This window comes from Acomys russatus, chromosome 25 (assembly GCF_903995435.1).
Source record: "Acomys russatus chromosome 25, mAcoRus1.1, whole genome shotgun sequence".
NCBI lineage: Eukaryota > Metazoa > Chordata > Mammalia > Rodentia > Muridae > Acomys > Acomys russatus.
Genome location: NC_067161.1, coordinates 13046281 through 13062976, shown reverse-complemented (window position 1 = coordinate 13062976; position 16696 = coordinate 13046281). Strand labels below are relative to the sequence as shown.

At 56.5% G+C, this 16696-nt stretch overlaps 4 protein-coding genes across 8 annotated transcripts; 3 read left to right on the top strand and 1 right to left on the bottom strand.

Moving 5' to 3' along the window:
* The first annotated feature begins 200 nt into the window (after positions 1-200).
* Positions 201-5156, top strand: Rhot2 (ras homolog family member T2). The gene is made up of 19 exons (XM_051167431.1): positions 201-359; positions 454-512; positions 599-680; positions 783-826; positions 1570-1623; positions 1974-2026; positions 2104-2212; positions 2314-2415; positions 2563-2661; positions 2751-2859; positions 2936-3056; positions 3330-3414; positions 3503-3645; positions 3728-3828; positions 3911-4041; positions 4153-4233; positions 4354-4476; positions 4584-4786; positions 4986-5156. The coding sequence occupies exons 1-19, from the start codon at positions 323-325 to the stop codon at positions 5110-5112; spliced, it is 1863 nt and encodes a 620-aa protein (XP_051023388.1). The 5' UTR covers positions 201-322; the 3' UTR covers positions 5113-5156.
* A 3125-nt stretch (positions 5157-8281) lies between these two features.
* Rhbdl1 (rhomboid like 1) lies at positions 8282-12289 on the top strand. Of its 4 annotated transcripts, none has more exons than XM_051167213.1 (8): positions 8282-8442; positions 8867-9028; positions 9246-9470; positions 9546-9694; positions 9841-9953; positions 10050-10150; positions 10230-10290; positions 10371-12289. In XM_051167213.1, exons 1-8 carry the CDS (start codon positions 8404-8406, stop codon positions 10640-10642), a joined length of 1122 nt encoding a protein of 373 aa, XP_051023170.1. In that variant the 5' UTR covers positions 8282-8403; the 3' UTR covers positions 10643-12289. The 4 variants fall into 4 exon arrangements, with proteins under 4 accessions (XP_051023170.1, XP_051023169.1, XP_051023171.1 ...); XM_051167212.1 differs by having other exon boundaries at positions 8867-9040; XM_051167214.1 differs by having other exon boundaries at positions 8867-9040; positions 10050-10290; positions 10371-10651.
* A 116-nt stretch (positions 12290-12405) lies between these two features.
* On the top strand, positions 12406-14485 carry Stub1 (STIP1 homology and U-box containing protein 1). The gene is made up of 7 exons (XM_051167216.1): positions 12406-12673; positions 13070-13268; positions 13354-13519; positions 13699-13786; positions 13998-14054; positions 14142-14258; positions 14337-14485. Exons 1-7 carry the CDS (start codon positions 12515-12517, stop codon positions 14460-14462), a joined length of 912 nt encoding a protein of 303 aa, XP_051023173.1. The 5' UTR covers positions 12406-12514; the 3' UTR covers positions 14463-14485.
* Positions 13554-16570, bottom strand: Jmjd8 (jumonji domain containing 8). 2 transcript variants are annotated; one of them, XM_051167218.1, is made up of 9 exons: positions 16331-16494; positions 16143-16241; positions 15949-15997; positions 15778-15874; positions 15623-15691; positions 15415-15534; positions 15125-15192; positions 14911-15045; positions 13554-14838 (listed from the first exon to the last, which is right to left on the bottom strand). In XM_051167218.1, exons 1-9 carry the CDS (start codon positions 16486-16488, stop codon positions 14758-14760), a joined length of 876 nt encoding a protein of 291 aa, XP_051023175.1. In that variant the 5' UTR covers positions 16489-16494; the 3' UTR covers positions 13554-14757. The 2 variants fall into 2 exon arrangements, with proteins under 2 accessions (XP_051023175.1, XP_051023174.1); XM_051167217.1 differs by lacking the exon at positions 15949-15997 and having other exon boundaries at positions 16331-16570.
* Positions 16571-16696: the final 126 nt, after the last annotated feature.

Below are 16696 nucleotides of genomic sequence, written 5' to 3'. Positions count from 1 at the left end.
CCTTTACCCCAACCCGCACTGTCTGTTGTCCATCCTCACTCTCCACTGGCCTGTCCACAGAGAAGCTTGTTGGGACTGTCTGCCCCACCTGTAGTGTCAGGAGCGCCTCATGTGATGGCGCCTGAGTGTAGCTCAGACACTAGCGGGTGCTACGTGGGCGGGACCGGAAGTTTGGATGAAGGCGGGACTGAAGACAGGAAGTTCGGAGGCCTGCGCGGGTTGAAGGAGAGGGCTAGGGTTGGGGTTAGGGTTGGGATTGGATCTACTTGGTCGGTTCCGGGCAGGGAAGGTGGGTTTAGGGTTGCTGCTGCGGGCGGCAGCCATGCGGCGCGACGTGCGCATCCTGCTGCTGGGCGAAGGTAGGCGCTGGGGCCGCGCGCGGGCAGACGGGCGGGGTCGCCGTGACCTCGGCCGTGCTCTTTTGACTATGCTGTTCTCTTTTTTCCCCCGTAGCCCAGGTTGGGAAGACTTCTCTGATCCTGTCGCTGGTCGGCGAGGAGTTTCCCGAGGAGGTGCGCTGGCTGGGCCGGATACCCGGGGCAGAAGCGAGGCTCTGGGCAGCCGGGCTGCCCATTCAATGCTCACCCACCTGTTGCAGGTCCCTGCCCGCGCGGAGGAGATAACCATCCCCGCCGATGTCACCCCGGAGAAGGTGCCCACTCTTATCGTGGATTACTCAGGTATCTCCAAATTCTGGCCCCCAACCGGTGTGTATCGGGCTTCCTGCAGCTGGTCCGCATGGAAGCCAACATCCATTCTACTTCGGGTCTTTTCCCCTCTAGAAGCGGAGCAGACAGAGGAGGAACTTCAGGAGGAGATCCACAAGGTGGGGTGCATCTTGAGGGCCCGTGGGTTCTGAGCCCGATTCATTGGTCCCAGCTTGCTGCCACCTAGTCTTAATCGGCTTCCTCTTCTTCGAGCTGGATTAGGTGACTGCCTGTGCTTGACCCTGATAATTCAGCTGTGACCTTCAGAGCGAGTGTTGTTGGGTTTCTCAGGACGGCTCCACTGCCTCCATTAGTGCTCAGGGAGAGGAGAGACCTCCCTCCTGGGCTCCTTCCCAGGGTCTGGGGGGAGCAGATATATGTGTCCCCCACTGCTCCTTAAGTAACTATCCTCCTGTTCCCCAGAACCATGGCTTCCTAGGCTGTGGTGGATGCCATTTTAATTAGGAGTTAGCTGTTGCCAGAGTCATTGTGTTCCTGACTGCAGTCCTGCAGCCTTCTCTGTGTCTACCAGGTGCAAGGTGCAGTGTGGCCTTGCTTTTGCCTTAGCATCCTTGCTGCTAGTACTGAGATAGAAAGTGAGAGATTTGGGTCAGCACTGTACCCTGCATGTGATGGGTCTGTCCTAAGTACTTGGGACAATGATGTGCTGACAGGAGCCATGCTGCTAGGGTCTGGGATCTCTTAGGGAGTGCTGGCAGGAAGAGGCCTGCTTGGCAAAGGTGTGCTTCTCGGGCCTCAGAACCCCATCCTGCCGTGAGCAGCTGGGGCATGCTGGAGTGGCCCGTGCTGTCCGTAACGAGCAGGCAAACTCTGCTCACCCTGTATTTTCCTCTCCCCTTAGGCAAATGTAGTGTGTGTGGTGTACGATGTGTCCGAGGAGGCCACCATTGAGAAGGTGAGCAAGGAGGAGCTCCTTGTCCATTCTTAGCCCCGATGCTAGTGCCTGGCTTAGTCAGCAGTTGACCTGGGTATACAGTGTGGCTCCTGAGTCTTGATCCTTCCTCCCAGGCTCATCACTGGTGAGCCTTTCAGGGAGCCCCATACCTCTAAGCTAGAGAGAATGCTTATACCCCAGCCTGCTTGGGGGGATGGCAGCTGTTGGGGTCAGGCAAGTCTCTGTCTATCACCTGCAGTGTCCCACCAATTTCATCCTATACTCCTAACACTTGATTAGCCCTAGGTAGGGGAGCATAGGCTGGCGAACATGTGCACATTCTTGACTCACATTTGGATTTTGTCTTTCAGATCAGAACCAAGTGGATCCCCCTTGTGAATGGCAGGACTGCAGCAGGGCCCAGGTGACCAGCAGGGCCTCCGCTAGGGGGACTAGACCCTACCTGTTCCCCATCCCTGGTGATCACGGCCTCTCTCCCAGGTTGCCCATCATCCTGGTAGGCAATAAGTCAGACCTGCGACCAGGGAGTACCATGGAGGCTGTGCTACCCATCATGAGCCAGTTTCCTGAGATAGAGACCTATGTGGAGGTGAGCAGGGAGGTGGTAGAGGTGAGCTGTGTTAAGACCCTCTAGCCGCTCCCTTTGTCTGTTTTGGGCCCTTCCCTGAGCCTGTCCCCACTCTTGTGTAGTGCTCAGCCAAGCACTTGAGGAATATCTCAGAACTGTTCTACTATGCCCAGAAGGCTGTTCTGCATCCCACTGCCCCCCTTTATGACCCTGAGGCTAAACAGGTAAGCAATGGGTGAGGGCCACACACTCATTTCCCCAAGACTCACCCTGAGGTCCCTGTGGGGTACTGGATAAGGAGAGCAAATGAGCGGGAGGGAGAACTGACAGCGTGAACATGGGAAGGGCCACTTGGTGTTGTGTCCCTGCAGCTAAGACCTGCGTGTGCCCAGGCTCTCACCCGCATCTTCAGGCTGTCAGATCATGACCTTGACCACGCGCTCAGTGATGAGGAGCTCAATGCCTTCCAGGTGTGGCCCTGCCCGGACATTCTAGTGGCCCTTGTAAGAGGGTCATCAGGACCACTGACTGATCTCATGAATTTTCTTACCGGAGGCAGAAGTCCTGCTTTGGCCACCCGCTGGCCCCACAGGCCCTGGATGATGTGAAGAGGGTCGTATGCAGGAACGTGGAAGGCGGCGTACAGGACGACCGGCTGACCCTGGAAGGTGAGGCAGACATCGTCTGATGTCCTGCTGTTTGGGGAGTGGCTGGGCTGAGTGCTAGCCCTCCACCTTTTCACAGGCTTCCTCTTCCTGAACACACTTTTCATCCAACGTGGCCGGCATGAGACCACGTGGACCATCCTGCGGCGCTTTGGCTACAGTGACTCATTGGAGCTGACAACTGACTACCTCTACCCACTGTGAGTTGTAGGCTGGCGGGCAGCAGTGCTTATATTCTTGGGGGGTGGATCCCTACTCAGTGGGCCTCTCTGGGATTGGGCCCTCAGGGTTGGCTTCCTTGATCCTGTGACCTGGGGACTCTAGCTTGGCCTCTCAACACACACTCATAGTCACTCTCCTTGCTTGGCCCCAACTGTGTGAGCAGAGGGTTCTATTGGGAGTGCCTGACTGCCCAGGCAGCTTCTCCATTGTGACAGTTGAAGGGCCCTAGACTCTTCCTGGCATCCCCACAGGCTCCCTGTACCCCTTGGCTGCAGCACAGAGCTCAACCACCGTGGCTACCAGTTTGTGCAGCGGGTATTCGAGAAGCATGACCAGGTGAGCGCCGTCACCTCACCTGGCCTTTGACACCGCCACCCCCCACCCCCAAGCACATCTCACCTCACCATAGCCCCTCTGCCTGTAGGACCATGATGGTGTCCTCTCACCCGTGGAACTACAGAATCTCTTCAGTGTGTTCCCAGTGGCTCCCTGGGGCCCTGAACTCTCACACACAGTCCCCACTCAGGCTGGCTGGCTGCCCTTGCATGGCTATCTCTGCCAGTGGACGTAAGTGTGGCCTGCATCTGCCTGTCTATTCTTGCCCACCCCATCTAACTCTCCTTAGCACTGTGCCTCCCTTTACTCCCAGCCTGGTGACCTACCTAGATGTCCAGCACTGCCTCGCACACCTTGGCTACCTGGGCTACCCCACCCTCTGTGAACAGGACTCCCAGGCACAGGCTATCACAGGTGGGTGACCACTTTTTTGGTCCCTGGGCTCCAGCCCCTCCTCCTTGATGGCCAACACACTCACATGAGCTGATCTTTACAGTTACCCGTGAGAAGAGACTAGACCAGGAGAAAGGGCAGACCCAGCGCAACGTGCTTCTGTGTAAGGTGTTGGGAGCCCGAGGAGTGGGCAAATCAGCCTTCTTGCAAGCCTTCCTTGGCCACAGCTTGGGGGTGAGAATTATGGGGGCCCCAACCCCTCACTGGGAACTCAAGGGGGCAGGAGAAGTATCACAGAGAACACTGGGGCCAGCAAATCAAGGATCCTTTCTTCTGTCTACACAGGAAGCCAGGGACCTCCCTGAGAAATCACCTACGCACACCATCAATACAGTGCAGGTCAGCGGACAGGAAAAGTACCTGATTGTAAGTGAGGGGACGTGCACCCTGTCCTGAAGGATAGACCTGTGACATGTGGGGTGGTTCCAGGGTGGCCCTTGGGGGACCCAGCCTTCAGAAGGCCACTAAGGCTATTATTTGTCCCAGCTGTGTGAAGTGAATGCTGACAGCCTGCTGGACACTTCTCTAGACACTACCTGTGATGTCGCCTGCTTAATGTTTGACAGCAGTGACCCCAAGACCTTTGTGCACTGTGCTACCATATACAAGGCAAGTCCTGACCTGGGGTCCCGTAGTGTGATCCCAGCCATACCCTAGCTAGGTAGGACAGCAAGCTCAGCTCTCACGTGTTGGTTTTGTTTTGTTTACCCTGGCAGCACCATTACATGGACGGGCAGACCCCCTGCCTTTTCATCTCCTCCAAAGCTGATCTCCCTGAAGGTGTTGCCACACCAGGCCTGTCACCAGCTGAATTCTGCCGTAGGCACCGGCTGCCTGCCCCAGCCTCATTCTCCTGCTTGGGACCAGCCCAGCCCAGCACAGATGTCTTTACCCAACTTGCTACCATGGCCACTTTCCCGTGAGTATACCTACCACAGCCTTAGTGTGGGGTAGCGATATATCCCAGGGCTTAGCCTATCATCTGGGTACAAAGGTGCCAGCTTTACGGTGGGGCCTGTGGCCTGGAGAGTTATGCTGGGCATCATCCTTTGGCTTAGCCTTCGGTTGCCTAGGACCCAGGTTTTCAGCACATGCATTGAGCATTTGTCTTTCCACAGACACCTGTTACACACAGAGCTGCACCCCACCTCCTTCTGGCTCCGAGGAATGCTTGTGGCTGTTGGGACTGCCGTGGCTGCTGTCCTTAGCTTCTCACTATACAAGGTCCTAGTGAAGAGCCGATGATGAAGGACCCATGAGCCTCTCCTGACCCAGGCAGTAAGGTGCCTGTGGGGCCCACACGGCAGAGGAGAATGGGCTTTCGGCCTGATGGTGTAATGGCTGTGTGGCCACAGGGTCCCTAAGATTGATGTGTGGGGTACCTGCTCAGGGACTTGGCATCTAAAGCTTGGCTTCCAAAAGTCTATTACCCTATAACAGGGCTGTGTTTTGCCCTGTCCTGCCGAGCCTGAGGGTACAGGTGGCAGTTGTGAGGCCTTAGCCTTGGAGAGAGTATTGTGTGTTAGGGATTGGCCTGTGGGTAAAGTAGCCAGTGACCAGGACCTGGAGTTCTCAGGGTGCTTCCTCCTTCCTGGTTCTGTATGGCCAGTGGACATGTGAGGGGCAAGAGGTGGTGGTCAAATCGGGGAGCGACCTGATAGTCACATAGTTCCCACCTTTCCGTCTAGTGCAGAGCCTTACCCACATTGCAGCTGCAGAGCAAGTGGAACTGGGGTTTCCTGATTAAACATCACTTGTTTCCACCTCTTGGATTTTGGCTTCTCAAAGCTGCCTTTTATTTCTTTCTTTAAAAAAAAAAAACAAAAACCAAAATGCCAGGCAGTGGTGGCGCGAGCCTTTAATCCCAGCACTAGGGAGGCACAGGTAGGTGGATCTCTTTGAGTTCGAGGCCAGCCTGGGCTACAGAGTGAGTTCCAGGACAGCCAGAACTACACAGAGAAACACTGTCTTTAAAAAAAAAGTGTTTACTTTATGTGTCTGAGTGTTTTGCCTGCACATATGTAAGTCCACAGTGTGTGTGCCTGGTGCCAACAGAAGCTAAATGAGTGTGTCAGATCCCCAGAACTGGAGTTATCGGGTGATGTAAGCCACTATGTAGATGTTAGGAATAAATTCGGGTTCTCTGCAGGAGCAGCGAGTGCTCTTAACCACCAAGCCATCTCTCCAGCCTCATAAAGATGGCTTTTCTTCAATCAATCTAAATGACTTCTATCATGTGGGTTGAAAATGTCACCTGACTCTCTGACTCCCCCCCCTTCTCCCCCCCACCCCATTCCTGGGTCCCCACTCTGAGGTCTCACTTGTCACTGTGATTAATGGTTGTGGAAGATCCAGTTGTGGTCTGCTGTTCAGTGATGTCAGCATCCGTGTGTGTGTGTGTGTGTGTGTGTGTGTGTGTGTGTGTGTGTGTGTGTGTGTGTGTGAGAGAGAGAGAGAGAGAGAGAGAGAGAGAGAGAGAGAGAGAGAGAGAGAGAGAGATTTCAATGCATAATGCATCTATTTCTTCCCTGGGAATGTAGCGTCTGTGCTGTTGCCTCCCAGTCAGCCTGCCTCTGGCTGTGCTGAGAGGCTTTATGTGCACCTGGGTGTTACAGGTGAGGGACAGCCACAGTTCTCAAGTGACTTTCTGGTTCAGAGTTGATCTTGTAATGTGGCCTCCTACCACTAAGGACACCCAGACAGGAGTCCACACACTCCAATAACCAGTGTGTCACTTGTGTTGGGGTACCCCTCTGCCCCAGAATGCCTACCTGATGGGGATCCCTGAAAGGTGAGGCCCTTCCCCTCTGCTAATGTACCAAACAACTGCTGGCCTTCTGTGTCACTAAGCATCTGAGCAGGATGATTTCTTTTTTTTTTTTCTGTTTGTTTTTTGTTTTGTTTGTTTTGAGTGTGTGTTTGCTAGGTTTTTTTGTGATAGGCTTCCTTGTGTGGCCTTGGCTGTCACAGCTGAGGGGTAAAGTGACGCCTGCACAGCACGGGTGAGTGTGAGTTAGAGTGGATATTTTGGAGAACATGGTGCCACTTCAGCACGTGAGAACATTACTAGATATGCCCAGGGGAAACAACATTATTACACCAGAGGCAGCTGCATGTCTCTGGGTGTTGCAGCATTTTCGAGAAAGTCAAATATGAAATCAACCTAAGAAACATGAATGATGGTTACGAAAGATGTACACACACACAGTGGACTGATACGATGGCTTTTTGTTTTTGTTTTTTTCAGTTCCTGGGAATTAGCCCACATTTTATTTTACAGTACATTCATTAAGTTCCTGCATTTCCAAGGTAACCAGATCCCACTCCGGTTAGCACTTCTGGTAATAAAATCATACAATGACTGGTTTCAAAACCATGGTGTGGTAATGTATAGGAATATGTCTCCCTTTAATATTGCAGACAATTCACCACAAAGCAACATCTCCAAACCCCACCCCCCAGAGATCCAGTGTGAAGGCATCTTACCTATGTTACTATAAAACTTTTTTGTTTGTTTCTTGGCCCCCCCACCCCCCGCCCCCAAGGCAGGGTTTCTCTGTGTAGCCTTGGCTGTCCCAGACTCATTACCCCAGGCTGGTCTTGAGCTCACAGTGATCTGCCTGCCTCTGCCTCGCAAGCGCTGGGATTGTGCCACCGCGCCCAGCTTGGGCAGGATGCTTTTCAGGCAGCTGTATTCCCTATAGAGGCCCATGAGGCAGGAATAACTGTCATTACATCGCTGCAGCAGCAGATTTTTTTTTTTTTTTTTTTTGAGTGATACTTGGAGGGGTTGCCATGGTTACAACACTCCCCATTGGTCTATCACCTTCATTGTCCTCAGGAGCAAATGCCCTTATCCAAGCTGCAGTCCCACCTTCCTGGCTGTCCCCTGACCTGTGCAGGGGTGTTAGAGCTTCCAGGCTTAGCCATGAGTAAGGGGCAAGGGTGTCAGTCTTGGTGTGAGCAGTGCCAGTGCCCTATGGACTGATGTCTGGCTTGCTTTGTAGGACCTGGGGCTTCCTTGCTGGCACAGTGCAAATTAAGGATAAATGTCTACCGCAAGCAGCTCCAGCTCAGGAGAAAGTATGATGGGGAGCAAATGGACCCTGACACCCTAGGGATGTGTCACAGGCATATTGTTAGTCAAAGAAAGCTTCCTAGAGGAGGTAATAAGCACAGAAACTAGAAAGGCTGTATGACAGGGATACTGGGTGCTGCAGGTTCCCAGCTGTGGCCTCCTGGGAGAAGCTTCTGCAGCACGTTTTTACAAGAGCGGTACGCAGGCGGTGGTTCTGGGTCGAGCTCTTTGGTGGAGGACGGATGTGCGTCGAATCGGGGCGGCGCGTGCGCGTGCAGGGTGGGCGCGTGCTCTGCCTGTGTGCGCGAGCGCGCGCGGGGCTGGCATCTTGGTGACGCTGTCTGAGCTCCGTGCGCGCAGAGCAGAGCGGGCGGAGCGGGCCGGCCGGGGCGGAGCGGAGCGGTCCGCAGAGCAGCCCCTCCCGGCCTCGGCCGACCCCCGGCCCTCGGCCCGGCTCTATGGACAGGAGCTCGCTGCTGCAGCTCATCCAGGAGCAGGTGCGTGATGGGTGGCGGCTGGCACTGCTTTGGCGCCCTTCCAGCCGGAAAGGGGCTCGGGGGAGGGACCATGCTCACAGAAAGCCCTTCCAGGCAGCTAGCTCCAAAGCCCCCCTCCCTGCACGACCTTGGCCTCTGAAACTCCGGACCCCAGAGAAAGGTCTGGCTGGCTTCATTGGGTTTCAACAGAAAGCTGGGGATGGAGGGTGGTGGTCCTTGGACCTAGGTCCTCCCCCTTTCTAGGACTGGTAGGGTGACTATGAGGTGGTAGAGCAGCCAAACCAGGCACCTTGTCCTGCCAAGGCCTGGGAACAAGCTGGTCCTAGCAAACAGGCACTGACCGACACAAAGGTCCAGCCTCCTTAGCCAGCCTGGCTCAGCCCTGTGGCTGGGGGTTGGCCCACCCTCTACTCCCCCACCACAGCAGCTGGATCCTGAGAACACAGGCTTCATCGGTGCGGACACCTTCGCTGGTCTGGTACACAGCCATGAGCTGCCCCTGGACCCCACCAAGTTGGACATGTTGGTGGCTCTGGCTCAGAGCAACGAGCGGGGCCAGGTCTGCTACCAGGAGCTGGTGGACCTGGTCAGTGCCATGGTGTGTGGGCATTAGGGGAGGGCCCCAGGCCTGGTCAAGCAAAGCACCCTGACCAAAGCTGGGTGGGCACGCAGCTTTTTACTGGGTAGGGCTTACAGACCTGGGCAGTGTGGAACAGAGCCTCAAACTATTAGCCACACGGCCAAGTAGGGCAGGGTCCCACAGGGACAGTGCTGTCACCCACACTAGGACTCCCGCCCTTTAGATCAGCAGCAAGCGCTCCAGCAGCTTCAAGAGGGCCATTGCGAACGGGCAACGGGCGCTGCCCCGGGACGGACTGCTAGATGAGCCAGGCCTGGGTGTCTACAAGCGGTTTGTGCGATACGTGGCCTACGAGATCCTGCCCTGTGAGGTGGACCGCCGCTGGTACTTCTACCGGCACCGCAGCTGCCCACCCCCTGTGTTCATGGCCTCTGTCACCCTTGCTCAGGTGGGCCTGCCCACACGCTGCCCCGGGGCCTCCTGAGTCCCTAGTCATGACCAGCCCTAACACTAGTGTCCCCAGATCATCGTGTTCCTGTGCTACGGGGCACGTCTCAACAAGTGGGTGCTTCAGACCTACCACCCTGAATATATGAAGAGCCCTCTAGTGTATCACCCAGGACACCGTGCTCGAGCCTGGCGCTTCCTCACCTACATGTTCATGCATGTTGGGTAAGTGAGCCTTGGGCTCCATCCAGAGTCCCTTCTCCACCCGCACCCCCTACCCACCAACTCCAAAGGCTTCTGCACTGCCTGAGATCTGGGAGTAGGTGGGGCACCCCTCTGATTACCCCTCTGCAATGTTCCTTTGTGGCCAGGTTGGAGCAGCTAGGGTTCAATGCCCTCTTGCAGTTGATGATCGGGGTGCCCCTGGAGATGGTACATGGTGTCCTCCGCATCAGCCTGCTCTACCTGGCTGGTGTGCTGGCAGGTGAGACAAGCACATCAGTGGGTGGGGTCCCCTGCCTACCTTACCTGGTGAAGCGAAGGCCAGCTCTGCCCTGACCTTTCCTCCCTTTGCCCACAGGCTCCCTGACTGTCTCTATCACAGACATGCGTGCCCCGGTGGTAGGAGGCTCTGGCGGGGTCTATGCCCTGTGCTCAGCACACCTGGCCAATGTTGTCATGGTAACGGGACTGGCCTTCTGGGGAGGTGGGAAGGGGCCCACTGGACATGTGTCACAGCCTGTCTGCCTGCCCCCATCAGAACTGGGCTGGGATGCGGTGTCCATACAAGCTGCTGAGGATGGTGCTGGCTCTGGTGTGCAGTGAGTAGTGGGGCAGGTGGGGCGCTGGGAGGCCCTCTACCTGCAGACAGGGCCCCTCCCACCTGTTGCTCCCTCTGCAGTGAGTTCCGAAGTGGGCCGGGCTGTGTGGCTACGCTTCTCCCCACCTCTGCCTGCCTCAGGCCCACAGCCCAGCTTCATGGCACACCTGGCTGGTGCAGTGGTAGGTGTAAGCATGGGCCTTACCATCCTTCGAAGCTATGAGGAGCGCCTGAGGGACCAATGCGGCTGGTGGGTGGTGCTACTTGCCTATGGCACCTTCCTGCTTTTCGCCATCTTCTGGAACGTCTTTGCCTATGACCTGCTGGGTGCCGACATCCCCCCTCCACCTTGACCTGCTCCCTAGGGTTATATGGCTAGAGCCTGGCCTGCAGTGGGTCAGCCACCAGGTGGGCCTGCATGTCTGCCCTCTATGAATGGACTGCTCTGTTGCTTTTCCCCACAGGGGCAGGCGGGCCCTGTGATTCCCCGGAGTTGAGGCCAACCAAATCTTACTGCAGCCCTTGCTGCCCCTCCCAGGCCTTTCCAGGGGGGGAGGGGTGCTACTCTGTCAGGGTTGGGTGGAGGTCTTTGAATGTGACCCTAGAGGACACCCCCTCCCTCCCCACAGACCCCCGGACTTGCAGTCTGAGCCTTTTTGGAGAATGAATAAATATTTTACACAGCGCTAGGTAACTGTCCTGGGGGCTCTGCAGGCTTGTCTGCCCACTTCACCCAGGCTGTTATGGGACACTTCCCCTCCAGGGTGGTCTGTGCTCCCTTCTCCCTTGAAGCTCTGCACCTGACACGAGGAGGTGGTCTTACTCCTCCCACACAGGAGGAAGGGCCCCTGGGAAGAGACTGTGTACTTCCAGGTCAGGTCAAGTTCAGCAATTGAATGGTTTATTGTGCTCCAAGAGCTAACAATTTCTCCTCCCTTCCAAAGGCAAGCCCATGCTAGAGCCAGGTTCACTTGGCCTGGGTCCTGTAATTCTTGGCAGGTCTACAGTCCTTGTGGGAGGCCTAGTTGGGGTGAAATTCAGGTAGCAAGGCCCAGGTATAGCTTCCTCTCCATACGCCAAGTCTGCAGTGCTGCCTCCACAAGATGAAGAGTCACGAGCCCTAAGGCAGTCACTAGTGAGGACCTCAAGCGTCCTGGGGTGGAGTTACTAGCCACCTGAACCCTGATGAGGTTCTGGATGACCTCCCTGGGCCCTAGCAATTGGTTCATCTTGGCTCAGAAATTCAGTGCGCTCTTGCACCTGGGCCAGAAACAGCAAGTAGTGCTTTGCTTGAGTGTGTACTGCAGGGTTAGCAAGCTGCCACCTCAGAAGCTCCTGCAGCCAGAACCACTGCAAAGAGTGACGGGGAGGTGCTGGGGACAGCTTCTTTTAGCTACACCTCCTAGAGCCCCCACCCAAGTTTGGGCTCCCAACTCACTAGAAGCAGTGGCAGAGAGCACGTAGCGAAGTTTGGCTGCGGCGCGAAGATCGGCAGAAAGCCTCGAGTTCTGCTCCCCTGAATCCGGGGTGGGAGAGTTGGCGGCCAACAGCTGATGCAACAGCAGCTAGAAAGGTCTCATCTATAGACTATAGGGTCAAAGGGTCTTGGTGCAGGCGTTCCCCAAGGAAACCTTCTGGCCCCGCCCTTGAAGTAGCTCTCCCCGTGACCACAAGAAGGGAAAAAGTCCTGCCTAGCACCCGCAGCTGCCTCTATACCAACCGCAGCAGGTCCTTTCGTGTCAACAAGTCACGTGCTCGCTTCTCAGCCATTAATGGCCGCAGGCAGCTCCTCCCGATTCCCAGGGAAGACTTGCGAGGGCGGTCTGACCTGCTGGCCTCCCTTCCTCTCCTTCCCTCAATTCTGCCGTCCTACCAGCGGTCCAGACGGTCCCAGGTTCCTGCGTGCGTCCGCGATCGGAGTGCCACTCCTTAAGAACCGCTGCCACGTTCGCTTGGAGTGGGCTGGAGGGCGGGACTTGAACGCCGAAGGGGCGGGGCCTTGGTCTGGGGCGGGGCCAGCAGAGAGGCCGGCGGTAGCACCGCAGCGCTTTGCGAACTGGCTCACCCAGCCTCGAGGCTCCGCCTTTGCTCACGTGTTCTCAAACCAGCTCCGCCCCACGCCGGAAGTTCCGGTGGCGGATCGCCGATCGGGCGGAGCTGATCGCTGCGCGGGCTGCGAGATCTAGGTGGCCGGGCGCGGAGCCCAAGCCGTGCCGCGCGGCGCCATGAAGGGCAAGGAGGAAAAGGAGGGCGGCGCGCGGCTGGGCACTGGCGGCGGCAGCCCTGATAAGAGCCCGAGTGCGCAGGAGCTCAAGGAACAGGGGAATCGCCTCTTCGTGGGCCGCAAGTACCCGGAGGCAGCGGCCTGCTACGGCCGCGCCATCGTGAGTGCGGGGGGCGGGGGCGGGGGCGGGGCCCGATGTGCCTCCCTATTCTGTGATGATTTCTGGCAGCCAGGACTCGATGGCTAGCATGTTTTCCTGGCGCCCGGATTGCTGTTCCAGAGCCCAGGGTTTGTTGACTGGGAACTGTCGGGCGGGATGCTTGATTGTGGCAGGCTAGGATGACACCGAGAACCCTTGCCCCTTGAGGCTCCTATGCCCAAAGCTGGGAGAAAGGTTCTGGGAAATTTTCACAAAAGCAGTCAAGAGAACACAGCCAGAATCCAGAGCTCTGACAACTCGGAAATCTCCAGTGTCTCGATTCCAACCATGGGCCTGCTCCAAGAGAGGGGTCCAGATGAGCCGACACTCTCTGTGTTGCGTGGCCTTGGTCCCTAGACCCGGAACCCACTTGTGGCAGTGTACTACACCAACCGGGCCCTGTGCTATCTGAAGATGCAGCAGCCTGAACAGGCCCTTGCTGACTGCCGGAGAGCCCTGGAGCTGGATGGGCAGTCTGTGAAGGCGCACTTCTTCCTGGGCCAGTGCCAGCTAGAGATGGAGAGTTATGATGAGGCCATTGCCAATCTGCAGCGAGGTGGGCTGACCAGATGCCAGGTTGTGGGCACTTTGGGGACAGGATTGTTGACAAGTGTAACCTACTAAAGTGTCCACTCCCCCAGCCTATAGTTTGGCCAAGGAGCAGCGACTCAACTTTGGGGATGATATTCCTAGTGCCCTTCGCATTGCTAAGAAGAAACGCTGGAACAGTATGGAGGAACGGCGCATCCACCAGGAGAGCGAGCTGCACTCTTATCTCACCAGGCTCATTGCTGCTGAGCGAGAGAGGTGGGTCCCTCCCCCAACAGACTACTTCGTCAGGTTGACGATGAGTCACCAACACAAGTGTTTATTGAAGGACAGCAACTGACACATGGGAAGGCCAGGAGGCAAGAGGCCTGAGATGGGGAGGGCTCTGTCTCTTCTTGGTCAGGAACATCACTGATGAGCTTCTGGTTATCACTCAGGGAACTGGAAGAGTGCCAGCGGAACCATGGGGGTGATGAAGATGATGGCCACATCCGGGCCCAGCAGGCCTGCATTGAGGCCAAGCACGTGAGGGTGCCCCTAGTCCACATGTGGGTCGTTTTGTGTGTGTGTGTGTGTGTGTGTGTGTGTGTGTGTTCTTGTGTGCAGCATGGAACGTGCCCCAGCCTATGGTGGATCTGTTGGCCCATGCATGACATGAGTGCCCTGGTGGACATAGGGTGTATGTGTCTGTGTGGAGGAGATATGAGTTGCCCACACATGGCACTCAACTCTGCAGGATAAATACATGGCAGACATGGATGAGCTCTTCTCTCAGGTGGATGAGAAAAGAAAGGTGAGTGTTCCTTGAAGCCCATGGGCAGGTGCTATATGGTGATCCGGTTCCCAGTTCCAGACGTTTCTTTCCCCCGTTATGTTGTAGAAGCGGGATATCCCTGACTACTTGTGTGGCAAGATCAGCTTTGAGCTGATGCGGGAGCCCTGCATCACACCCAGTGGTATCACTTATGACCGCAAGGACATTGAGGAACACCTGCAGGTGAGGGTCCATGGGGCTTTAGGCCCGGGATCGGAGGCACACTCAGACCATTGAACACTCTGACTCTTGTTGTTACAGCGTGTGGGGCACTTTGACCCTGTGACCCGGAGCCCTCTGACCCAGGAACAGCTCATCCCCAACTTGGCCATGAAAGAAGTCATTGATGCGTTCATCTCTGAAAATGGCTGGGTAGAGGACTACTGATGCCCCATGTCCTGCCTGGCACCCTGGCCCAGGAGGGTCTGGGGACAGAAGCTCCAGTCCCTGTATATAGTTTGGGTCCCTGGGCCTACCTCCATCAGCCCTGCTGATGGGTTCTGAACTGCTCCCCTTCTCAGCATACCCCTTGCTGGGCTGTGAGCCTCCCTTGTCCCCTTCTGGGCTGGAAAGTGGGTGAGGGAGGGCTGAGGTTGCTGCTGCTGCCACTGTCCTGTAATAAAGTCTGTGAGCACTACATTGACATGTGCTGGTGCGATGGGCTTGCCAGCTGCCTGTTTGGCTAGCCAAGGAAGGTAGATATGAAGACACTGGTGTCCAGATTGAGCGTGGCATGCCACCACCGGTCAGGGAAATACAGCACCTGGGAGAAAAGAGCCCAAAGATTGGCCAGGGCCTTTTGGGTTGGCCCAACCCCTGCCTACCAGCCACTGACCTCACCAGCCTGGATAGTACATTCCAGGGGCCGAGTAGATGGGGCTAGGGATGGGTATATTTCCAGGAGCCAGGCCAGTGTGGTCTTGTTGGGGTGGAACTCTGGTGTCTTCTCAGGAGGGTAGAGGAACCAGCGCTGGAGCCAGGAGTGTAAAATGATTGTTGTGTGCTGGGGACCACAGAGCTGCAGCTTCGTCTCCCACCCTTGTACTGACCTTCCGACCGTAGATCACCTCTGAGAATCCAGGCCCATGCCAGTGGAAGGGGACCCCAGATCCAGCTCCTGTGGGGCCAGTTGTTAACAGCTGATGAACAAAACATTGCCGGGCTTCCCCAACTCTTTTGTTTTTTTCGAGACAGGGTTTCTCTGTGCAGCCTTGGCTGGCCTGGACTCCCTTTGTAGACCAGGCTGGCCTCTGAGATCCACCTGTCTCTGCCTCCCGAGTGCTGGGATTAAGGGTGTGCTCCACCACCCTGCTCCCAACTGTTTTGAAGGAGTGCCTACCTGCAATTCCAAAGCTGTAGGCAGGGGTGGTTCCCAGTAGACGAAAAGGAGGTGGAGAATAGTGCTGGAATAGCGGTGCCCACTCAGTGAAGTTGTTGTCTCCAAAAAAGTACAGTGTGTCTGCCGGCAGAGGAGACGAGAGGCAACAACAGTGGCAGCAGCGGACTCCTAGGTGTCCCACTCCCACTGCTGCCTTGGGCTGGCTCACCATTTCCTAGGGATGTGGGATCCTGGGGGTGCAGCAGCTGCTCCACATATTCCTGGAAGGGCAGGTCCACTACAAGAAGTGGGGGGCAGTCGGGGCTGGTCAGTCCTGCCTTTGGGATGCTGGCAAGCAGGCAGGCCTTGGGTGTGGTAGCTCACCTTTCTGGTAGGAGTAGGTATTAGCTGTACTCAGGCGAACAACTTTGTCCCCAAACGAGGCCAGCAGGTTTTCCCGGGAACACAGGGCCCGGAACCTCTGGGGATGGAGGATAAGAGAACTGAGCATGTGGTCAGTCAGGACCAGTTGCCCACGAGGATACAAATACTCACCGAGTTGTCAGTGAATCCCTGCAAGATAACGGGCTTGAGGAAGGCATAGCTGGGGGAGGAAGGACAGCGTGTTGCACGGGGTTGGACCTGCAGGGCCTCTCCTGCACACTGGACAGGGTAGGACCTCCACCGCCAAAGACCACGCTCGGGGGTATGCCGAGAATCATGCCAAGACTTTGGGCGGGGATACATACTGCTGCATGAAATCGGAGTATGTGAGGTGTGCTCGGCGCTCCACTGTGCAACGCTCCTCCTCCGTCACTGCTGCTGCAGTCCCCAGCCTGCTCTGCTGCCTAACAGGACAAAGGGACAACGGGTCAAGCACGTTCTGTCGGGGCTTTGAGCTCTGGCTCCCTCCCGCCGCCCATTCCCTGAAGCTCACCATCCCCCTTCGCCAGAGCCAGGAAGAACCGCAGTCACCGTCCTCCATAATACAAAGAGCAAAAGCGGCCCTATCTGTCCAGCCGCCGCCATGAATTTGCCGATGCAGGCGCGCAGCACGCTGGGAATTTCGTCGGCACTTGCGTAACCATGAGCCATTGGCCTACCAAACCCGACTGATGTAGGAATCGGCAAGCAGTAGCCAGCCCAGCCATGAGAGCCTCCTTTATACACACGCACGCGCCTACACACACATGCACACACACACACCATCTCCCCTCAATTATTTCCTCAAGGCAGAAGGAAAATTGCTGCCGCCTGCGCGTTGCCATGGCTACAGCGCCCCTACCGGAAGTTCCCTCGTGCT